General features: G+C 33.2%; 1 protein-coding gene across 5 annotated transcripts in view; it reads left to right on the forward strand.

The window, feature by feature from the left end:
- PAPOLA (poly(A) polymerase alpha) overlaps positions 1–25,527 on the forward strand; it is a 61,481-nt gene that overhangs the window by 13,814 nt on the left and 22,140 nt on the right. For all 5 annotated transcript variants that reach the window (XM_058567655.1, XM_058567657.1, XM_058567658.1 and 2 more), the window contains exons 2-15: positions 3,363–3,536; positions 3,975–4,041; positions 7,856–7,937; positions 9,569–9,678; positions 10,136–10,189; positions 12,176–12,287; positions 12,975–13,064; positions 13,156–13,294; positions 14,789–14,861; positions 16,184–16,304; positions 17,250–17,334; positions 22,360–22,413; positions 22,943–23,062; positions 24,696–24,805. In XM_058567655.1, the coding sequence (XP_058423638.1) occupies positions 3,363–3,536; positions 3,975–4,041; positions 7,856–7,937; positions 9,569–9,678; positions 10,136–10,189; positions 12,176–12,287; positions 12,975–13,064; positions 13,156–13,294; positions 14,789–14,861; positions 16,184–16,304; positions 17,250–17,334; positions 22,360–22,413; positions 22,943–23,062; positions 24,696–24,805 (1,391 nt within the window). The remainder of the gene's footprint in view (positions 1–3,362; positions 3,537–3,974; positions 4,042–7,855; positions 7,938–9,568; positions 9,679–10,135; positions 10,190–12,175; positions 12,288–12,974; positions 13,065–13,155; positions 13,295–14,788; positions 14,862–16,183; positions 16,305–17,249; positions 17,335–22,359; positions 22,414–22,942; positions 23,063–24,695; positions 24,806–25,527) is intronic.

Below are 25,527 nucleotides of genomic sequence, written 5' to 3' on the forward strand. Positions count from 1 at the left end.
AACTTGAAAACACCAATGCATAAAGATACATGCACCCCTGTGTTCATTGCAGCGTTATTCACAATAGCCAAGGCTTGGAAGCAACCTAAGTGCCCATCAAGGGACGAATGGATAAAGAAGATGTGATATATATACGCAGTGGAATACTACTCAGCCATAAGAAACGATGAAATCCAGCCATTTGTGACAACGTGGATGGACATTGAGGGTATTATGCAAAGTGAAGTAAGTCAGGGAGAAGGTCAAATACCGTATGATTTCCTTCATTAAGTAGTAGATAATAACAACAATAAACAAACACATAGAGACAGAGATTGGATTGGTGGTTACCAGAGGGGAAGGGGGGAGGGAGGAGGGCGAAAGGGATAATTCGGCACATGTGTGTGGTGATGGGTTGTAATTAGTATTTTGGTGGTGAACATGATGTAATCTATGCAGAAATAGAAGTATAATGATGTAAACCTGAAATTTATACAATGTTATAAACCAACGTTACTGCAATAAACAAAAAATTTAAAAATAAATAAAATGATAAAAAAAAGAAACAGCAGCAACAAAAAGATCCTTAAATTGTTTTATCACTTTCTTTAATTTCTAATGTCAAAATTAAATGGAAAAACTTGACTTCATCCATGTAAAGTAAAATTTTGGTTAATGTTTCTACTTGGGACATTTTTGGCATTCAAAGTGTCTGAAAGCCTGGAATTCCTAGTCCGGTCACTTAAACCTAAGATTAAGCCATTTTTATTAGAGGCACAGGTATCTTGTAACTTTCACAACGTCTATTTGTTTCTTTCCTTTTATTTGGTTGTGATTTATTTTTATTTCTTTTATATGTGTTCTTTCTTGAATTAGTATATATTCTATATGTATACTTGAATTAGTTGTATATTCTGTATGTGTATATATATAGATATATGCTATATATGTTCTTTCTTGAATTTGATGGGACAAATAAATGTGATTTTTATCTTAGATGATGTGACTACATTTTGAATAAAGTAAATAAAAATTTACAGCTTACATATGATTTGTTTCCCCATCAGAATGTTAATGTGGAAACTAATGTAGACATCAGCATTTTTTTCAAATTAAGGTGAACAGACTGGTGTGAATTTAGAAATCTGAGTCTGTATCTAATATTCTGGTAATATAGTTGAAGTAGACAGGGGCTTTCCAAGCATTGTTTTTTTGTGTGACAATGAAAAACCTGAATATTTGAGAAAGAAAACAATGGGAAAGATAAGTGAGAAATCTTAACCCCACAGAGAATGGGTATACTCATACTTTGTTGATGATCCAAACTCAACTGGTAATAAATTTAACCCCTTAAAAAAGGAAAAGAAAGCAGAGAGACGTATTACTTGCTCAAAACAAAAAACAAAATCCGGTAGAGGTTTATTACTGAAAGTTATGAAAACATGAATTCAGTTTACACTTGACTTAAAAGCTCTCCTTGCTTGAACCAAGTCTAGCTAGAATGAACTTTACGTTTGTTTTCATTCTGGCTCTACTCATGTTAAAATCATTTATTAAAGTACTTATAATTTTGGGATAATCATGAAGGGCTATATAGTTTACTTGGAGTAGCTCATATGAAGCAATGAACAATACAAGAGCATATAATTATGCCAGGATATGTGGTAGGTGTACTTTTTTTTACATTTACTACGTAATTTATCTGAAATTTATTAGAGTATGGTATGAAGGAGGATTCTCAAACGTTAGGCAGTTTTGAGGGCTACCTTTTCGATGTAAGTTTTATGGAACCTGATAACTATTTGTTGATTGACGAAAATATGTATTAACTGAGACAATATGAATGCATTTACATTTAAGTTAATTTGTATATTTTAAGCATAGGAGATGCTACATAAATTTGAAAAATAGAACATTAATGTAAGATAGTCTTCAGACGATGCTTGATGCTCATGTGGATCTCCAGCTCTGAATTAACATCATAGCCTTGTATAGCTATGCAATTTAGATTAAAGGAATAGGAGGAAGTGATCTGATATGAATTAATTGCTGTAAGAGATAATAAATCTGATTCATGTTTATTTAGTAAATGTTAGTATAAAATCTGAATTAAAATTGAGACAATGCATAACTAGACCAGGAAACACTGACTAGGTGATATACAGCCTAGTGGCTAATTAATAAGAAGCAGTATGGGCTTCCTGGCATTCTTAGGTCTGTTGATATCAGAAGACAAAATACAAAACACAGGCCAGCAGTCACAGCGTAAACCAGAACCCAGTCAATAGGTAGTAAATGCATAATGGGACTTACTGCATAGGATTCTTGGACTTGGCATGTTATTGCTTAAGTAGATTATTGCACTTTAATTTAAAAAAGAAAAATGTATTTAGAGCTTGAACAAAAGTAGGGGGGTGTGTGTATAAAATAAACACTTAATTTCTTAAGGAAGAGAATTTTGGGGAAATAACTGATCCAGATGTTGGGTTTTTTCCTTAGCCCTTACCTGGTTTTTATGTTATTTGAGCTGTTAGTTTGTAAATAATAATTGTGCTCCTCATCTTTAGAGTCCTTGTCTGTTGACTTATAAAGTTAATTATTTCAAGAGGGAAAGTAAAAAACAAGAATTGGTTTTACCAAAAAAGAATCGAATCATATTAATTTCCTAAAGCATTTAAAGCATGCCATGCCTTTTCACCAGTTACATTAAAATCGTATTAGTTGTAAAAATCTGGAATTTCTCTTAAAATGGAAAAAACTTTTAGACTAGCATCATTGTTGAAGTATAAATCTTTTACCAGAAATCTATAACAAGCTTAGCGTAAATATAGTTCTTCTCCTCCAAGTTATGTTTGTTATGTTTCTGTTATTTGCCCTATTATCTATGAGTTTTTTTCATTGTGAGTCAGATGTTAAGTTCCATTTGGGGAGTCTCTTGCATGGGTAAAAGTTTTTTGTAGTATGTTTATCATTGCTTTAGAAATAACAATGTAACAGATTTTGGCTCCTTTTCAACAAGTAAAATTTCTCAAAAGTTCACTGTATTCTAGATTGCATTTTCTCGAGCAGTATATTTGATCTGGATTCTCGAGCAGTATATTTGATCTGGATTCTTATTTGTAGTTTATTTAGATATTTAGGTAGTGGTAAAGTTAAAAAAAATCCTTGGAGTGGGAGGTGAAATGTGTTCTTTTTGGTCACTTTTGGTTACTTTTTGTTGTAAGACAAGTAAAATGTCTTTTGAAAGTAAAGTTTTTTTGGATATGGCAGGAAATCAACTATGTTTAGAAATACATTTTCATAAAGCAGTTTTTCTAGTCATGCTGATTTGTTTCAAAGTGTAGACATTTTTTGGCAGTAATTTTATCCAATTCTGTTTGTAGTCCAGTTACAACGCAGGGATCACAACAAACACAGCCCCCACAGAAGCATTATGGCATTACCTCTCCTATCAGCTTAGCAGCCCCCAAGGAGACTGACTGCCTACTTACACAGAAACTCATTGAGACTCTGAAGCCCTTTGGGGTTTTTGAAGAGGAAGAGGAACTGCAGCGCAGGTAAGTATATACACATACCTATATATATTATTAATTTATAATTTTTCATTAATGTAATAAACTGATTTTGAAGCATTCTCTACTCAGAAAGTCAGAATTTTTCTCCCAAATATATATGTTTCAGACAAGAGTGATACTTAGAAAAAACTTTTTTTCTACATAGAATTCTATTCCTTAATTTTGATTTTTGATGCTTTTGGTTATGATGGTACAGAATTGTCAGGAGAAAGGGGGCTGCCTTACTCAGCTAAAGGGATGCCTTACCCAGTGTAACAGTGCCCACGTATAGCTAATTACTGTGTACTCTCTTTCTGATAACTTAAAAATGGGTTAAAATTTAGGAAGCCACCTGTTGAAAACTGTTTTTCATTTTAGTTGGTAATGATCTGGAATAAAAAGCAACTTTTGGTACTTGATTGATATTTGCTCTATCAACAGGATTTTAATTTTGGGAAAATTAAATAACCTGGTAAAAGAGTGGATACGAGAAATCAGTGAAAGCAAGGTAAGGTGACTTATTTGAATATGAAGTAATTTGCCAATTGAACACAGCAGTTGTCTTATATAACCTGGTCTTATTTGAGTGGATTTAGAGACTTTAATGCAGAGTCCATTTTAGACTAATGATAGCAGAATTTATAATTTGTTTTTAGTTATTTTGAAAGCAGGAAAATCTGAACTGAATTCAGTGATTTTATAAGTACTTTTTGGTTGCAGTATTTCAAAGCTGAAACTCAGTAATTACTTATATACTTCGTGGAAATAATAGATGTTTCCCTGGAAAGGTCCTTTAAAAATGTATATTAGGGGGCCGCCCCGGTGGCGCAAGCGGTTAAGTGCGCGCGCTCCGCTGCGGCGGCCCGGGGTTCGCTGGTTCGGATCCCGGGCGCGCACCGACGCACTGCTTGGTAAGCCATGCTGTGGCGGCGTCCCATATAAAGTGGAGGAAGATGGGCACCGATGTTAGCCGAGGGCCATCTTCCTCAGCAAAAAAAAGAGGAGGATTGGCGGATGTTAGCTCAGGGCTGATCTCCTCACAAAAAAAAAAAAAAAAAAATGTATATTAAATATCTGAGAATCTTACTAGCTTTTAAGGAATCCTACAACAATGAGCATTTTTTCCCCCCACATAGTAGACTCTTAAACTCAGTATTTTTTCAGTGTTTTATAATATTCTCTGAGTTCTCAAAACTTGACTATGAAAACTCGTACACAAACTGGTGACTCCATGACTGGGCCTCTGGTAAAGGAAGTGTATCCTTTTTTTTTTTTGAGGAAGATCAGCCCTGAGCTAACATCCAATGCCAATCCTCCTCTTTTTTGCCGAGGAAGATTGCCCGTGGGCTAACATCCATGCCCATCTTCCTCCACTTTATGTGGGATGCCACCACAGCATTGCTTGACAAGCGGTTCGTAGGTGTGCGCCCGGGATCCCAACCTACGAACCCCGGGCTGCGGCAGCGGAGCATGTGCACTTAAAACCACTGTGCCACCAGGCTGGCCCCGGAAATGTATTCTTAGAGTTAGTTGTGCATGGAATTCATTTGACCCATTTAAAAAAATTACATAAATAGTGGTAACTTTTCCAGGGTAGCACAAAATGCATATTTAATCTATAATACAGCTGAAAAATTGATGGAAAGAGAACTAAACGTAGAAGAAAATGTGAGAGAGGGTCTCAAAGAAAAGTTAGAGTGTTTTGGTTTTAGTCAAATTTATAATACTGTTTTCTTAAAACAGTGTATATATATTTCAAGCAACTGATTAAAACTTTAGCACCAGGAGTATTCTAAGTTGGGGACTCGATGTACTACATGTTTCTCATTGATAGAGTTTCTGTTAAAAATGAGTTTTGAAAAGGAAGTTCTTTTTGAGCTGAGCAAAAGATGTCCAGGTTTAAGTATTTTTTACTCATTTATTGAATTGAGTGTTTCCTTAACCTTGTGTAGGAAACATAGCTGTGTTTGAATGGCCTTTTCTTAGATGTTTAAAACTGCAGTCAAGTCGATGAGGTCAGGAACTTAACCTTTATTCGATGTGAAAGAAGAGTGCTGTCTTACTGATAGTTTTGTTTCAGGTACTCGAGTGCCGAGTAAGCTTTTTTAACCTGTTATTCTTGATACAGTTCTTCCTGCAGGTTTTCCTGAGGGTAAGAAAAATGGTTTGGATTAGTGAAATTAATGCTAATTCCTCTGCAGATTTGTCTTTTTCTTTATAGCCTAACTGGGTAGGTAGTAAGGTGGTTAGAGAATGGGAGCAAAGAGGTTAGGCTTCACAAGTTTTGATCTTTTGTATCTGCCTTTTGTACACAGAATTTCTTCCCCAGTTTTAAGACTTGATACAGGATTTCTTGATGTTGACACTATTGATATTTTTGGACCAGATAATTCTTTTTTAGGGGGCAGTCTTGTGCATTGTAAGATGTTAAGCAGCGTCCCTGGTAAGGTGCACTGCCCCTGCTCTCTGTCTTCCCAAATTGTGACAACCAAAAACGGCTGCAAATATTGCCATATGTTCCCTGAGGGGCAGAATCATCTCTGGTTGGAAACCACTGATTTAATATATAGTTACAATTAATTTGTAATATTTTGGGGAAAAAATTATGTAAAACATGAATTTTACTTTAGTTATCTGGTTTGTTAGCCACCTAACATCCTGAGACATTAAAAAAAAAAAAAGATTTTGCAGTTGAAAATGTTTTTCTGTGACCTGAATTAGGAAATCTTAGTTTTTTTTTTTTTTTATTTTTGTTGAGGAAGATTAGCCCTGAGCTAACATCTTTACCAATCTTCCTCTATTTTGTGTGTGGGTCACTGCCGCAACATGGCTTACAAATGGTGTAGGTTTGAACCCATGAACCCAGGGCCGCTGAAGCAGAGCATGCTGAATTTAACCACTATGCCACAGGGCTGGCCCCAAGAAATCTTAATTTTTGGGTTACAATTATTATAATACTTATAAACATAGTAATGTCTAGAAGTGTACTAATACAGTAGCTACTAGCTACACGTGTGGCTATTTCAATTTAAATTAACTAAAATTTAACATTCAGTGCCTTAGCCATGTTAACTACATTTCAAGTGCTTACTAGTGAAGTGTAGCTAGTGGCTACTACATTGGATAGTTCTGTTAGAGAGGCCTCATCCAAAAGATTCGTGTGTTTTACTAGAGATGTCCGCAGATCTTTGTTCTTGGGTAGTTTCTTCCTAACTTTCTTTGTAGGCCTATTTCTGCACACGTCTTTGGCTTAATTTAAATAACTAGTCCAACTTTGCAAGTGAGTTTTTTAAACATCTAAATGTAGGAAGACAAAGGCTTTGCCTACTTTTAAAAAATGTAATATTACACACATACATTGTCTATTTTCTACAAGTGATGATTAAACGTGTCCTTATAAAACAAGGGAGTCCTTGAATCTTGACAATTTATTTCTAGAGTGTTTGGAGTATGAAGTAACACTTCATTTATGTCATTTTTTGGGGTGGAGAGGAGTGGTCTTTTTTATGTTCTGGTATTGAATAAGACTTTACTATACTGAAGAATTAGAAGGTAAAGAGAAACATTGACCTAGCACACATTAGAATTGTTTTTTGTTTGGACAGATGTCATCCTTACCACCAGCACTATTAAGTACTCACCATATTACTTTATAGTAGTGCCAAGGTCGGGGGATGATTTCTAAATGCTTTCCTCTCTCCTGCTTCCTGGTGTTTCTACTCTAAGAAACCATCGTAAGTTTAGTTCTGTTCAAAATCTTCCCATCAAAGCCTTTAGGAAATCTAAAAAATTAAACTATTATGTAGCAGTGTTGGCCTTAAAGTCACTTTTGATGTGATAAAATTATACTCGGAGGTACTATGGGATGTTTGGTATAATCATTGCATGTAATCATTGAATATAATCTTTTAAGCAATGAGAATATGTTTTCGTTATACTCTAACATTCATGATTTATGCAGTGTCTTTATCATGAATAAAATCTTTGATTCTAAAATTGTTCCTGTAGAATCATATGATCTCCTCTACCTTAGTTTTCTTTGTAGCAGTTTCCAAAAATGTGGCAAAATTCTAAAGTAGTATTGGTATTCACTAAAGAACACTCATTAAAAGTTGAAAATTGCTTGAATTTCAAATTAGGTCGATCTATGAAGGCCTAGTATTTTGTAGAGCTTATGGAGTTTGTTTACCCTATGTACAAACTTGCACTGAAATCTTACTTGGGGTTTTCTTTTTTTTTTTTTTTTTAATATATATTGTTATTTGAAATAGTTTCCTTTGTGCTTTACTGGCAAAATAGCCATTTTTTGTTTGCTTCAACAGAATCTTCCACAATCTGTAATTGAAAATGTTGGAGGAAAAATTTTTACGTTTGGATCTTACAGATTAGGAGTACATACAAAAGGTAAGTATTATTTTAATTATCTTGAGAAAGAATCCTTTTTTTTTTGTTTTTAAATTATAATAACACATCCGTCTCAGTTACTTGTGGTGTATTGTACAGCTTAGGTTTTCATGGAAGAGAGAGTAGTACTTCAAGGAGCCTAAATTTGGTAAGAAGAAAGATATGAAATGATGCCTTCTATACCTGCACTGTCCAAAGCAGAATTAAGTAAAATTAAAAATTCAGTTCCTCAGTAGAAGTAGCCACATTTTAAGTGTTGAAGAGCCACATACGGCTAGTGGTTCTCGTATTGGAAAGTGTAGATACAGAACATTTTTCCCGTTGGAGAGTTATTTTGGACAGTGCTGCTCTCTATCATTTCTTTTGCCTGAAGAATATCAGTCTGGAAATCAGAAGAAAAATGAATTAAAGCTTTTTTTGTTTTTTAAAAAAACCCTGTGGATTTTCATTTCCCTGTACTATTATAGTTAAGCGAAAAACAAACCAAAAAAATGTGTATCTGTAGCCATTGATAATCACTGTCAGTATTTTCTTATTTATACTTGTAGTTTTTTTCTGTATGCAAATAAATACACATTAAAAACATTATCATGGCAGAGAACATTTATTGAGCTCTTTCTTTTTACTGAGCTAATTAAAGCTTTTGGTCTTCGTTATCTTATTTATTCCTCAGTACTCTTATTCTCATGTAACAGATAGGAATCTGAGACTAAAGGGCAATAAAGCTTGAACAGTTTCTCCCAGCCATCTCTTGGCAGAACTAGGATTCTAACTTGGGCAGTCTGAGACTGGACTCTTAACCATTAACCACTGGCCTCTATGTTAAAAATACCTGGCAGTGTAGTGTTCTCCTTGTTCGGGCTTCTTTCCTTCTCCCCATCTCCCACTACTCTGTGCCGTTAGTAGTGCATTTGCTTTTGAAGCATCTTGTGCACTGTGTGCTCTTCTTGCCCTTCGTGAGTAGGATAAATAAACAGCCGTCAGAGTCTTGCCTTGGCTGTTGAGTCTTTTAGGAAGATGACTTTGTTGACCTGATTCAACATTGATCTCTCCCTCTTATGATCCAAATTATTGATTTGAATAATCTTTTTTGTGTTTTCCCTGTGTACTCAGTGGCCTGCTATCAAGCACTAAATTAATAACAGATATCTTACCATGATCTGCCTCTTTGGATTCTTGCCAATGGTCCTTCTTGAAGTTTATTCTGTAGGTCTCATTTAGGGGCCAGATAGGAGCCTAAAAGCACCAGTCACGTAATGTATAGAAGACAGCCGTATTTTTTTTTGTTTCACTAATGAGTATGGCTGTGACTAATGACGTAAGATGTTGGGTGTATTCTTTAATAAGTCTCTCTCTCTACCATAAAAGCCCTATCTGAGTCACCTTTCTTTGACTCCCAGTTCACCTGGGCCACTACAAATAGAGGACGCTGCAGGAAAAAACATATCCCATCAATTAGGATTATGTTTTTCTGATACTGGTAATTTTTTTAAAGGAGAGGGGTGCATTTTTAGAGGCTCACCAGTATAATGTTAACAGATTCTCAGTATCAATTACTGCCATGATAAGATGCAAAATAAATAATTTTCTTGTAATAGTAATTAGTGGTTGATGGGCTTAATTTTTTTTAGGTGCCGATATTGATGCGTTGTGTGTTGCACCAAGACATGTTGATCGAAGTGACTTTTTCACCTCATTCTATGATAAGTTGAAATTACAGGAAGAAGTAAAAGATTTAAGAGTGCGTAAATGTTTGGGATGAAAGGGGAGGAGTTATAAAACTTAGTTCAGTCAATTGAGTGAATTCAATGGTATAGCCATCCTTTATTGAACTCTTGCAATTTGCCAGACACTTTTAAGTGCTTAATGTGTATGCTTGCATTTTAGTCTTTACAAGAAGCTTAAAATCAGAAATCTGGAATCTTGTGTACAGAGTAGGAAATGAAGCAAACAAAATAAAAAGCAATTTGGCCATGATCACCTATCTGAGTGGCAGAAATCAAGGTTTTGAACCTAGGTTTGTCTGATTCAAGAGCCTAGTGTCTTAAAGCTAGTTGCTGAAAACCTTGTCTATGTCAGGTATTATGCTAAATTGTGTTTAAACAATTTGAAGTATCACATTCATTTAAAAGTACTAAAACTAGTATAGGTCTAATGTGTAGTTTCAGAGTCACTGAGCTTGTTTAATTTTCTTACAGGCTGTTGAAGAGGCATTTGTACCAGTTATTAAACTGTGTTTTGATGGGATAGAGGTAAGGTGTAGTTCAAATAGACAGTTATTGCTATGTGTAATTTTGATTGATGTAGGTTAAAAACTTGATTTATTTTAAAGTTTTATAATTAGTAAGTTAGTATGATATTAATAAAAATTAAGTTTTTTTAATGAAAGTTACTAACTGTTCTTTGTAGAATGTACTATCTTTAGTCTTTTTCAAAAGAGCCTAGTGAAATTAGGAGCTAAAATATAGACAGAGGTAATGAAACATTGACTGTAATATACTGCTGCAAAGCAGTTCACTTGGTAGTTTTCCATTATGCAAATTTTTATACTTTTAGTCTTTTTAAGGAATAGCACAATATATTTTTGCAAATAGAACTTTGCTTTGACTTCATTTAAATTAAATATTTAAGAAGTGAGAAAATTGTGACTTGATATTATATATGCTGAAATATTTTCTGATGGGGAGGATTTATGAGCTCAAATTCTGGAGATGATATGCATTTCTCTTTGCTGCTTTCAACATCTGTAGTGAAAGTAGTTGCAACAAAGCTGACATTGAAGCAACTTTAGTTATTTGTTATGGTACTTCTGCTGTACATAATGGTGCTGGAAAGTCACTGATAGTGATAGTGAAGATTATGAAATTTTGGAAACTAGAAGAATAATACTTCATCGTTTTCAAAAAAGGTGGTTTCTATACTTGCTGTGTAAGATGCCCAACTCTATCTTCTTTGAAAAGTTGAATGACTGACCTTAATAATTAGACATAATATGTTAAATTTAGTAAAGGATTATCAAGTTCAGGTAGTTTTGGTTTACTGTCAATGTTTAAATAAATATAACACAATCTGTAATGTAAAAGTAATGTTCCATTGTCCCAAAAAGAACATGACCAACAAAGGGGAGGTTTTTTTGTGTGTGTGGGAGACCCAGCACAATTGTGTAAACTTTTCAGGATGGAGATGAAAGTCATATGGTTACTTGAAATAGTTAATGTGTTAGTTTTCTCTCTTTACATTGTATATAAAATAATATTTAGGGAATGTCTTTCCATTTCAACATTTTGCAGAATAATTTTATCCTAACTTTTTTTTAATGTTGGTATCATCTGAGTTGCTTTTTGAGATACCTGTTTTTGTGAGCATATAATCTTTATTTCTGTCTAAATTAAGGGAGATCGGTTTGGATCTGTTTTATTGAAAAATTTATGCTACAAGTACTTATTTGTATAAGTGTACATTTATTTCTATCCTGTAGGTGCATTATTAAATTATTTTTCATAATAAGCTCTTAAAATACTGCTTTTTAATGTGATCTTATAAAAGGCTTGTTTCTAGCAGCATCCAAAGTTTTAGAACCATGAAATCAGACCTCAGGAATAATTATCAAATCTGCCAAGTTTCTTTCTCTCTCACCTTTTGTTGGAGGAAAAAAAAAAAAAAACCAGAAAAATTTGTTAGTTGCATTCTATAAGCCTTCAAAATTTGCCAGTGTTTGTTTTTGTTTTGTTTCTATTTAGTCAAAATTGAGGTGGAGAAACAGACTGTAATATTATAGATAAATAAGTTCTTAAATATAAGGAGCTCCCTTTTTACTGACAGGTATATTTGGGCTAAATATGAGGATATTGGCCTTATATTTGGGCACCTTTTAGTATATAATCAATTCACAGTTCATATAGATGGAGAACTAAACAGTTAATTTTAAGTAATCTAGCATGTGCATTTAGCAAACTTAGTAAATCCAGTAGATGCATTTAATAAACTTAGTAATAAGTATAATTAAAATGAGAAGTAGATATTTATACAAGTTCTGTTTCATATTACCATCTTTTAACATTATCTGATTAAAATACCTGTGATATGAATTAATATTATTTGGACTTTGGAGACATTGTCATGTTCATAATTGATGAGAAGATCCTGGCTTTAAGGAGTATTGAGTGTTTTCTTTTTTAAAGAAATGCCTTAAAAATAGTTTGACAGCTATGGAATGTTAAGTTTTGTTTTTGTTTTAGATTGATATTTTATTTGCAAGATTAGCACTGCAGACTATTCCAGAAGACTTGGACTTAAGAGATGACAGTCTGCTTAAAAATTTAGATATAAGATGCATAAGAAGTCTTAACGGTATGTCAAAACCTACTTCCTTTTGCATAGTAGCAGTTTTTGTCAAATATGAAATATTTTTTAACTCAAGTATTGTAATGGAGCTTTTTATAGCCATATTGTTTATCCATAGTGAGTCAAATAAAATGTGCTTTACTTAATAGTTAGACTGCAAGGGGTATCTGGTAATTTATTTTACTCATTGGTATCTTGCACTGTTATTTCTTTTCTTCCTGGGACATTTAAAAAGTAACATTTGTACTCTATTGCTAGCGATTTAGGTTTCACTGTGTAACCCTAATTAATTTTGATTCTGATATCTTTTGTTACGTTTTCAGCTATTGTGTTTAAAACGGTTACTTTTGAACACTTTTGTGTTAGCATTGCTAGTTACCATGCTCTTAAAGAACAATTTTTGAAAACTTAAGTGGATCAAACCCTCCTCAGTATATCTGGACTGGAAGAAGTTTTAATTATGGGTTGAAAGTTTGAGATCAGGCAGATTACAGTTAGATTCTTTGGTTTAGGATAATGCTTATGATAGGAGATAAAAGGTCTAGACTTTTTGTCTCTTTATTGCGTTAACATTACTGATTCTACCAAATAAGTTTTTATTTGATTTGACATCAATCTCAGATAATTTAAAAGAAATATTATCATTAAACTTTTGATGATTTAATGTTCTGTCTTTTCACTCCTATTAATCAGGTTGCAGGGTAACCGATGAAATTTTACATCTAGTACCAAACATTGACAACTTCAGGTTAACTCTGAGAGCTATCAAACTGTGGGCCAAACGTGAGTTCAGAATTTGTTGGCTAGCTTATTAAAAATGTTTAAAACTTTTGTTCAACACTAACTATTCTTTTTGCTTTTCCCTTATCAACAGGCCACAACATCTATTCCAATATATTAGGTTTCCTCGGTGGTGTTTCCTGGGCTATGCTAGTAGCAAGAACTTGCCAGCTTTATCCAAATGCAATAGCATCAACTCTTGTACATAAATTTTTCTTGGTATTTTCTAAATGGTATGTGTTTAGATTATATTAAAATAAAATTGATTGTAGACACTGAAGTTTAGTCTTATTTCTATGACATTTCTGCAGCTGGTTTCAGATTCAAATTTTAGTTCATGATGTAGCCATTTAGGTAGCCTTGGGGGAGATCATGTTGTATATAAAATGGCAAATCTAAATTCCATTCCTTTTCCCTAGCTTTCCCAGGATAGTAAGGCAGATGCTATTTGTACTTCATGTGTAAATTTACTCTCTAAATAAACTCTGATTTTTAGCTGTAATGTCTGCTAAAATCCAATGAATTGATAGGTTGGGATATCAATTACTTTGGATAAAACTTATATACCACGTCTTTTACTCTTTGAATTCTTCTACATCTATAGGCCTTTAGTTTCTTGTGATTGTTTTTTGCTTTCACCTGCCCATTTATTTTTGGTAAAATATTAAAGATGTAAATATATATAGAAAGCTTTTAATAACAACTGTAAGTACTTAAAAAAAGCAATTATCAATTCCTTTGAGATTAGTTGTTAACCCAGGAGAGATTTTTTTAAGCTCCCTCATTTCAGCATGTTCACATTGGTCAACCAGTATTTCTTTTAAGAAAAGTAAGATAAAAGATTATTACCAGTTTTTAGTTGCTTTGGCCCAAAAGGTTAGGGTTCTTGGTTTTTAATCAAATTGTTCTTAGATCTGTCTTCCCTCCCTATTCCTGCCAGCCCCTGTACCGCCTCCCTCTGAAAAAAGAGTTCTTTTCTAGTCATTTTATAAAAATCAGAGTTATTGGAGACAAATATATAATTTAGAACTGTGCCACACTTTTCAATACACGTTTTGTTATTTATGAATTTGATAGCACTTAAACATATATAATCAGGTTTGATGACATTTACTAAAGAATGTCAGAGTTTCTTTTAATGCTACACATACATAGCAAATAATATTTTTGAGAAGCTAACCTTGATATTAGGGATAGCAACTTGAGAACAATGTGTTCATGTCACCAAGTTTTATTACACAGATTCATGTTATAACCCTTAAGTCATGAGATAGAGAAAAATTTTCCTAATCAATTTTTATAATTATTCATACTCCTTTGCCTATAATGAGTTATCTTTTTCATCCTTACTTGCCTTTGGATGGAGCTAGTATAAAGAAGGGATTTTTGTCTTTCAAGAGAGATTTATCCTGTTCAAGGTTGAGGTGAACACATCAGATGTGTTGAGATGGTACTTTTTTTATTTAAATAGTGCTTTTTCAGTTCTTTGAGAGGCAGAGTTTGACTTCAGTCTTAGAAAGCTAACAAATGGTTCAAGTGAATTTCATAGTTAGAGGAAAAGTATTTCAAGTAGTCTAACGTTGACATTGAGGAATAAAAGATTATGTATACCAAGAGGGCAAAATGAATGAAGAAGGATCACATTCACAAATGCTGTATGTTTAACAAGATACGTTTAGATGGTGATATCCAATAGTCTTATCAAGTGCTACAATCTTTTTAAACAGGGAATGGCCAAATCCAGTGCTATTGAAACAGCCTGAAGAATGCAATCTTAATTTGCCTGTATGGGACCCAAGGGTTAGTGTACTATTTTTTCCCCTACAAATTCACTCTGTGCAATAACAAGTAAAAATCATCTGCATAAACTTCAGGGAGACTTCCCATTCCTTTTACATATGAGTGGACATGTCCTTACACTTTCTTTTAGATAACTTCAATTATAATTTTCCTCTGATGTGAGAAATATAATTATGTACCCTGTAAACTACATTTAATTGTACATAGTTTATACTATCAAGTTCACTAACATTTTAATTTATTCTATATAGAACCTTGTAAGTCAAAGTTGTGTGGGCATTTGTGCTTAAAAAAAAATAAAAAGATACTAAAAATCCCTGTATTTTTTCATTTGATCTAAATATTCTGTTAAAATTGAGTTGTTGTAGCAGAATTGTTGGTTAATGTTTATCTGTGGCAGATAACTTCTAAGTAATATCACTTTAATTACTATGATGTAATTGTAAAAATTGGTTTGGATATTTCAGATTACAAAAACATGGTTGGGCTAAAGAAGAGCTTCCGTCCTGCTTCTTGGGAAGTTACGACCTGTACTGCTTACTCAATTTAAATGTTAACAAACATGTGCTTTATTAACTGATAAAAGAAGTTTAGGTTTGAATAAGGCTTTCTAGGTTTATAAAATTCTATTTTTCTACATTAATTTACTATCTTACTGCAATATCAGAAATATTGTCAGTTTTAAGTTCTGTTAATTACATCAAGCTATATATTTTCAAATTTTCCAAACCTCAAGGCATTTAATTTTGGAGGTACGTCAGTTTACAATTTTCTTCATGGAAATATGCCACTTATTAGTATATGGATTAAGATAAAGTTGTTAAATCATTATGGCTTAAAATGATACCAACATGGGTAATGTAGTTTCACCAAGTGTTAGCTTATATTCCTCATAAGTTAAGGGTATATTAAAAACTGTTGCCATCTTGTTTAGCATTTGTTTTACACAGAACATATTGTAGTATGACATTTCTCAAAAGTGTAGTTGTGGGTGCATTCCCATTTCTGTTGTTGAAAAAAGAAAAACTAAACATCAGTAGATGCCCAAGCAGAACCTCTTGTTTGACAGGCACACTATTTCTAGTAAGGTTGCCAAAATAGTCATGCCCATATGATTGAAACAAATCATTAGTTTAGACCAAATCTCTGATTTTATAAAGAATTCCTATAAAAACAATGTCTCCTTACATGGTTTTTCTTTCTCAACTCCAGCTATGAATGAAATAAAATTTAATCATTTGTTCGGTTTAACAAGGGGTAAAAAGTCCAAGTATCTGTTGCATATGTACTTGAAGAAACTGATTGGCTGTTGTTGTATGTAGGTAAACCCCAGTGATAGGTACCATCTTATGCCTATAATTACACCAGCATACCCACAACAGAACTCCACGTACAATGTGTCCGTTTCAACACGGATGGTCATGGTTGAGGAGTTTAAACAAGGTAAGTGTTTATCCTTATGCTCTCCTTTATACACGAAGGATTTACATACCATTGTAGACTCAGTGGTCGGGTATGCAATTTAAATTGAGGAAAACATTCACTGAAGTGTATTTTGGTGTTTATTTGTTCATTACAGTATATGTTTGAGAATTGACTTGAAAAACTCAGTTTAATTCCTTTGAGACCATTTATTTTTGATTATATGTTGCAAGATTAACCAGTATTTATAGCCATATTCTTAAGCGTTTATGGGTTGGTTAAATGCTATACTATTGCCATGTAAAATTTTAAATGATAGCATAGTTTGTCTCCACTGGGTGATGTGAGAGATGCTTTTAGCACTCCGTATACTTGGAGAGAGCTTTCAGTAGGATTGGGGCCAAATTGCTGATTATTTTGGAAGAACCTCTAAGCTTTTCTGAATCCCAGTAGAAGTCTTAATTTGAAGGTGTACCTATTGCCAGTCTTCGAGGGAAGTAGCTGGAACAGGATTGTTTGGTTTGACTGACACCAGTCAAATAGAACCAGCCCTACAACTACCAGCTGCAAGCTCAGAAGTCTAAAATTCTTTTCTGTGGTCTAAAGAGGCTGTTCGTGGGAAGATATTGCTATCCTTTTAGAAAGGCAAGAAACAAAGCTTATGGGAAATTTTTCTTTCTCCAGTAACTACAGTGCTTCAGTTTTTGGAGAGAGCCCTTCTATGAGCATGGCATTTTAGAGTAATGGTAATTTACCAGAAACTGGCTCTCAAAAAATCCTCCACCTTTTTGAAAAGTGTGTATGTATGTAAGAATCTTTATGTTCTAAAGTCATAGGCTAAAATTGCTGTTTGATAAAATTATAACTTTAGGATTGTAGTGAATGCATGTGGTTATGTTTAAGATCTTTAAAATTCTAGATTGTTAGACTGAAGCATGCAAACATTTTAATATGTTTTTAATTTAGGTCTTGCTATCACAGATGAAATTTTGCTGAGTAAGGCAGAGTGGTCCAAACTTTTTGAAGCTCCAAACTTCTTTCAAAAGTACAAGTATGTATTTTAAGGCATGTCGGACATGTTGCTCTCTTAAGTTATGGTTTAATGGTAGCATATTTGACATCTCTTGCTAGACTAATGTAGTTTTGAATTTTCCTTTAGACATCTTCTATAGAAATTTTCTTCCTGTCACAACGGGTATACTGTTTTTAGTAAACCTCTTATTTTTTCCTTGTCATGGTGAAGTGTAGCCCCTACAGTTTTGCTGCCTGATGTAACCCAACTCCTACTACATTTGCGGCAACATCAGTTCTGTAGGCATATGTTAGTCGTCACTCAAGTCTCAGTCTGTATACCTTGGCAAAGGAGTGAACTGTTAAAATCTGTAGTTAATATTCTCTCTTAAGAAACTAAGTAGCCAGTTCTGGAAATTTATCATTAAGATTCTCTATAACATAGGCAAAGCTAATAAAATGTCACCATATACTCAGAAAATGTTTTCGGTAGTACAGCACACGATTGGCCTACTAGTTCCCCCTAATGTTAGTGAAGCCCCTTCAAATATTTCTACAAATAATTTTCTTGGAATCTTAAGTGGGTATAATATTTTTTACCTATGGTTTTAATATAATCGTTTAATACCTTAGTACAGGTTAAAATCCTGATTGTGTTGGTTTTGATGAAAATTGTAAGTTATAATAAATCTTACTTTTTAAAAAAATGGACTTGCACTTTTATTTGCCCTGAGCTGAAAACTTGCCAAAGTCCCACTTTAAATTTTTTTTCTATAACGCTTGAAACTTTCCTGACCATTTGATCTTGTGTTGGATTGTGTTTTGTAATAATCTAAGCAAGATTGCTTTATGCTATTTCCCCAATTAAAAACAAGAATGATGACCCTCATGATGTCTCTGTGTTTTGTTTCTGTATCTTTTGCATGAAAAAGCAATAATGGAGCCAGCTTAATTGTTGTGTTCTGGGAGCACTGCGTTGTCAGTAAAAATTTAAGTAGCCTAACATTGAATGTTCTTGTTTATTACTTATTATTCCCCATAAGTTGTGCTTTTCCATTTGGTGGATAATTTTTCTTTATTTATTTTAACCAGTGTTGAGGAGGTACTTTTGAATATTTAAACTTATAAATAAACATGTATTCTGAAACTTTAAAAACTACAACATAAAAGAGTACATAATTAATTACTTGTAAGGAGAATAATAAATAAATTAGCCTTGTAGAAAAGTATCAGTATTGGTTAATCCCTGAGAATCAAAGATGATGCTAGATTCGTTTTTCCTGTCTCACTTCCTTATAGGAGTAAGAGGTGGATAGAATGAAGTTATTGACAGTACCTACCTAAGTGGCTTCCTTACTTTAAGAAAGATTACTGTTGAAATTGAACTAACCTTGTAGTGTCGTTCATTTGAATAAATTTGCATAACAACCCTCCAAGGTTTTTTTTTTTTTTAAAGCTTGCTTAAATCTTCTTTTAAAACTTAGGTTATTCTTCAATCTATGCCAAATGGTACCTGTAAGGTCTACAATTGACTGATTAAAAGATTATAGATTACTATATTTACTGAATTCTCTTGAAACAATCAAATCATTTTAGCTTATCAAAAATGACTTTATTTAAACATAATTAGATATAAGGATATAGCAACAAGTAGAGAAAATTATATCAGGAAAATTTAAATTTTAGCTGTGAGTCCTGAGAAAACAGATTTGAAAACATGACAACAATGGGCTAATTTTATCTATTCCAAATTCTATTTATATTTTTTAACTTTTCTCCAGAAATTTCCCTCTTTAAGATATCCAGTGATTACTACATTAGACGTTAGAGGTATTCACAGATTTGAATTTTTCTTTTAGCATATATGAAATACCCCAAAGATTGGCTGTACAACTGAATTGAAATTCTTAGTTTTTCCTTGTGTTAGAGTTGGTTAAGCCTTATTTGCAGTATTGCTATTTGTTATGTATAGGATTTTAAATCATGTGTAATATAACTAACTGCCTGCCATTCTTGGAAGGGAGGGAACCATGGAGGAAATTTCATTTGTCTTAAAGAGCAGACAAATCATTTTCCAAGAAGATATCAATGTTCCTTGCGAAAAAGGGGTAACATTGCTTTGTGAAATTTCAAATAGTTCTAAGAAAATATTTTTCATGTTTTTCCTTTATGATAATCAAGTTGATACTTAAGTAGCTAGCAATAAAACAGATCATTATTGACATAAGAAATGTGAATACTTATTTCAGGTGTTCCATTTTACTAGGAAACAAGAAAGGAAGGATTTTAGGAAAAAAGCCAGAATGTTCTCTTAACTCTTGGTCCTGAGTTACTTAAAGATGGAATTATAAGGAGTTTTGTCTAAGGAATAATAGATTTTCAGTGCACATATCTGAACTATGATCAATGCAGGTAGAATATTAGTGTGATGAAATGGCCAGGAAACCTACTTACAGAATGCTTTTTTTTTGGGTAAATAGTTATTAGGCAGTAATAGCAACTAAATTAAGTGTTCTTAGGAGTTTTTAAATAGGTTTTAATTCATTTGGAGTACATTTTTGTAGTTAAATTTTTTATTGGAAATTCGTAATCTTTAAATTTGGGGAAAAGATAATCACAGTCGCATTAAGACTTCATAGTGTCTCGTGAAGGCATTTGAGCATCTTAATCACGATAGTGGCAGTGTGCAATAGGGGATCATGCTTTTTTTGGAATAGCAACAAAATAAATATAGTCTAAATTTAGAAATACTTTTACTTGGCCTCTATGCTCTGGTAGGGATCTTAGGAATTGAATACCAGTTCTGGTTTTTAAAACTTAACAAAGTGAGTTGGAATTTTATTTTCAGTTTCCTAGATGGATGAATCTTTGTTTTGTAAACAAATTCCTAATGGCAGGTTATTTCTATTAAACGTAATGATTGTATTTTATATCTCCTGCTTCAGATTTGCTTAAATGGGAAAATGTGGCTGAGTAAAGGACATTTAACTTCAGTATAAATACTTGTTAGAGTTGTTTAACTCTTTGAGCTATATTTAAACAAATGCCTTTTTGTGTAAACAGTGTACAGAGTAGATATCCCCCCCCGCCATTTCAGTAAGTACCAAAGTTGAACTCTTTAAGCCTCAAAACTTGAAACTTTGAATTGCCAACAAAATTATGTTCAAATGGATTGTATATTTTGCTTTTGAATATAGAGAACATTGTACATCGTTTAAACTTTTGTTGACGACTCAGGTGGTCGAGTGAATATCCATTTTAATAGTGTGGTAAAAGAGTGATTTAGAGACTCAGGGAGTTTTGTCCCTACCCTAGGTGAACCCAGACAACTTTGCTTTTTTCTTTGAGTTTTTGTGCGCATGCTTGCTTTTTATACTTTTGTTGTCTCCTGTTATGTTATACTTTTGTCAGAGAGCTCTTCTCCCATCTCCCTTTCTGTTCTTTTTTGGATATCTGTTGTTTCTTGTTTGAAAATCCATTTTTAATCTTCCAGAGAACTGGAGATCAGGTTACTGAGCTTGTTAGGATTTTGTTTAAGAGCATTTAGGGCTCTGGGCGTGAGTTCTCTATACATAAAATGTATGAGTTTTTAGTGCTTTTATGTGACTTTTATTGCATTTTATTTATTTGGACCATCTGTGTGTGTTCTGTATATTTGGTTTGCTCCAAATAATGCTGAACAAATTAAACTGGTAAAGGAAATATTGGTCTGTATGGATCTGGTCTGCATATTCATTAGTATCTCTACTTGTTTCATATTTATATATATTACCTCTGTTACCTTAAGTTTATAAACAGTTGAAGTTAACTCATTTGAACTTCACAATTCCTCTGCCAGCAAGACAGGTGTTGTCCCATTACAGATGATGTGCATAAGTCTTAGACCTGGATTACATAGCTATGAAGAATCAGAACTATTTTTCAAATACTTTGTGAGCATAAATAATCAAATGGACTCTTCTAAAAGAGAATATGGTTAAAAAATGCTTAAACTTGCCAAATCTTGAGTATCCCTCTCCTAAATGTCCTTCTTTCTGTTTGGCTAATTTGAACTAGGGTTAGTAGTTTTTTTTCTGGGTCTAGGTCAGACATTTGATTTTTAGCCAGAAGCCTCATTTGTAAAATGTGAAAGATAACATCATAAAGGTTTCAGCTTTTAAAAGAGTAAAGTAATTTTAAATTTTTGGTCATACTCTGACTTTCCAAACTAGTATCTATACTAGATAATGATGTCAGTTTGCTTTTTGAGTTCAAGTTTCTGGTGAGAAGTTTGGCTTCTAGCACCTCTAAAATGGATTCTGTAGAAGAGTATATTGGATTGAACTTCTTTAGTCTTATGAAATTGAATTATATGAATTATACTTTAGTTGTAAATAGTTCATTTTAAAAAGGCTTAAAATAGGTATTTGGTCATGATGGTATTTTCTGAAATGAAAACTTGTCTTTTCTCTAATTTGAATGGAATTGGAGTCTGTATGGAAGTCAGGTTTCTTTATTGCATCTCACAAGTGATGTCTGCTTCTCTGTAGAAATTTATACTTTTCCTTGAAAAAAATCATAAGGCCATCTTTAGCATTCAGTTTAATTTTTGCTACCTTTTAATTTGAATTAAAAAGCGTGATGTGTTTGATAATATTTTTGAAGTTACTGATGTCAATATGTGTATTTAGTTCAGTTTTTGTGGTCAAAGCCTTGGTACTTTATTTCTATTAAAAATTTTGTTTTAGGAAATTATATTTTAGTGAGCAGCTCTTTAATTTTATGGGTAAAGCACTCCACCAGAGTTATTGAACCAAATTATCAGTTAAGGTTTATTCAGTGTTCTTGAATTAAGCTGCTTTGTAGGTAATTATTCATAAAATCACTATCTTTTTCAGAAGAATTAAACTTGCCAGTAGTTAGGAACTGTGGAATTTAGCTTTTATGATTTTATGTGCCTGTGGAAATTGCAGTTCCCCCTGCTCAGTTGATGCTGATCTGTCACAAAGCTTATTACATTATGGTATTAATATCCAGCACAAAGCACTTAAATAAAATAAATAGCATGTTGTCTTTATCTTCAAAGGCATTATATTGTACTTCTAGCAAGTGCACCAACAGAAAAACAACGCCTAGAATGGTGAGTATAAGATTAGCCTTTACAGAAAAAGCAAACTTAAAAATGAGTCAGATAGACACAGAACACAGTAGGAGATGGGAGGAAGTTTTTAAAATATCTGGTTTGGTTTTATTCAAATAAGTGGAGCTTTACTACTTGTAATAGAAGTATAGGAATTTTGGGATCCATATATAACTTTTTTTGTTTGCCTTACAGAGATCCATGTATCATTTCCTAACTGTATATTTAAAGTGCTTTGTTTTAGGTTACTGATTGTTTTTTTCTTTAAATATTTGTGAAGATGTCTTTTGTAACCTTCCTCCTTTGAAATGTGACTTGATTCTCTTCTCCCTCAGTTTTTCTTCAATATTTTTGGGTAGAGCGTAAGGCTTGGTTTTATCTATGGAGGTTCAGACAGTTGAACTGCCCTCATGTGTGTTTAAGTATGATCTTCATATTACTGCTTTACATAAACATTTGATTTTGTGCTTTTTATTTTATTTTTAAAATTAACCAGAATTTTCATTAATACTAAGTGACATTTGTTCAGGGTGGGCTTGGTGGAATCAAAAATCCGAATCCTGGTTGGAAGTTTGGAGAAGAATGAATTTATTACACTGGCTCATGTGAATCCCCAGTCATTTCCAGCACCCAAAGAAAATCCTGACAAGTAAGCAATCTTCTAATTTAATCTAATTTTTTCTTCCCCTTTTCAACTTGTACTCATAGAAGCTCTTATAGGCAATTTTTAATAACTAGAGTCACTATGCTATTGATTACATATGGCTCAAAACCAATTTGAGATTTATAATTTAGGGTTTCCTGATCAGAAATACTGAAAAGAAAGACTATTTCTTGAGAAAAATCACCACTGAAATAGTTTTTTCTGATAATAGTCTGTAATGTTGAGGTGCCTGTTAACTAATTAGAGTTCAAATCCTGCAGGTCTGCCGTTTAGCACTTCTTAACATTCCTTTTTTCTCTTCTGTTTAGTACAGTGGTTATCAGAATAGCTCCTATATCAAATATCAGTCTTTGATTCTCATCTTAATTTTTAAAAAAGAGAACATAACTTTGGTTTGACCTTGCAAAAATATGGTTTATGATGGAGTCTGGAACATTGAGAAGATCTATTAAAAGCAGGCTCGCTTTCAAGCAGGCTCGCTTTCTCCTTTTAAGGGTTTTTATAGGTCAATTTCTCGTTTTGTTGTTGCTGTGTTATTACTTATATGAGATTCTATTTTGCCGATACTTTGTTGCATTTGGAGGGTGAGGGGAGTTTTAGTAATGAGCTTTAAAAATAAAGTAGCATTGGGGCCAGCCTGGTGGCATAGTGGTTAAGTTCAGCACACTCCGCTTCATCGGCATGGGTTTGTGGGTTCGGATCCTGGGCATGGACCTACACCACTCATCAAGCCATGCTGTGGTGGTGACCCACATAGAAAATAGAGGAAGATGGGCACAGATGTTAGCTCAGGGCCAGTCTTCCTCAAGCAAAAAGAGGAAGATTGGTAACAGGTGTTAGCTCAGGGTCAATCTTCCTCACCAAAAAAACCCTTAAAAACAACAAAGTAGCATTAAGGAAAGATTGAAAAATATCAGTGAATGATCATTTAAGATGGTGCTATAATAGCATAACTGTTATTCTTATTGTTTATATAAATTTCCTTTTGCAGTCATGTAAGAGTTGTTATTTGAGCTTTTTACAATTTTTTGTTGCTGCAATCTTAATTATTCAAAGACTGTATAAATTATTCAAAAGACTGTATGATCCATTCAGTAGATATATCTAGTAGTATGGTTAAATGTTGATAAGTAGCTTAGTCACCCTTTGCTCCTGTTATGCTGTAGCCAAATATCTGTTCATGCAGCCTTTTCAATTGAGTTTTACAAGTTTAAGGAATATAAAGTTCTAGTTAAATTTTTGTATCTAGAATAGTCTTTTTTGTTTCAGACTTCTCTAAAAGGTGTTACTCCTTTTCCTTCATTAGTTTGAACATAATTTTTCTTTGTTTGCAGTGCCTTTTGTACTTTAGGATCATCATTAAGAACATTGGCTGTCAGTGCGTAGATAATAAGAGTATATTTGTCCTAGAACTCTGATTGTTTATGTAGTAATAGGAAAATAGATGACAGATGTTGGAGGAGGACTTTGATTTTTCATGGAGTTTGGGTTTAGAACTTAGTTTGCTTATACATTTGTATTCCAAGTTTTTCCACATATATCAGGTTGTTAACCACTTTGATACCTATATTTTCGTGAAATCCTGATAAACTATAGTAATAGTCTTCTTACTTTGCAGGGAAGAATTTCGCACGATGTGGGTGATTGGGTTAGTGTTTAAGAAAACAGAAAACTCTGAAAATCTCAGTGTTGATCTCACCTATGATATTCAGTCTTTCACAGATACAGGTATATTTCTACTTGGATAATCAAAACATGTACTTGCATGTTTGAATTTGTCTTCGTGTATACCATAGCGATATTTGCATTAACTGTTAAAATACTTGGGAATATTGAACAATGATCATCAAAATAATCTTAATGTTTTTGGATTAGTTGTTAGCTTCAGTAATGTCTAATATATAAATGATTTTTTTCTATTGTGATAGACCTAAATTTAAGTAGAACCATTTTAAATTTGATTTGTCCACAATTACTTATGAAATTAGAAACCACCTGAATATTTGATTGTCTGAAAGACTTGAGTCTATGTCTGACTGCTTTAATAATCTTGAACCTTAGAAATTTATGAAGCTAAACTTCAAGTGACTTGAGGAAATTTACCTCTATGTCTAATGTAGACTCGTGTTAATTCATGTGTAGAGAATAGGATGATTAGAGCTACATTTCAGATTGACCCATACGCTGAGATATCAAGTAGTATGGTTTAACTAAGGGCAGAAGCTGAGGCTATATATAGATGCACAACTTTTGAAGGGAATGGTGAATATGCATAGGGACAATGATGAAAGTGCATCTTCTTTGGGGACTAATTCTTTTTCTTTCAAACATCTCTCCTTTTCCTTCCATTTAAAAAATGTTAGTGTGTGTCATTTTCACCTGTCCACAGTAAGGGTTTTTCCCCTGAGGACATTTCAGATTTAACATTAAAATTTTTTTGCCTCCTTGAA

This window comes from Diceros bicornis, chromosome 24, assembly GCF_020826845.1.
Source record: "Diceros bicornis minor isolate mBicDic1 chromosome 24, mDicBic1.mat.cur, whole genome shotgun sequence".
NCBI classification, from domain to species: Eukaryota; Metazoa; Chordata; class Mammalia; order Perissodactyla; family Rhinocerotidae; genus Diceros; species Diceros bicornis.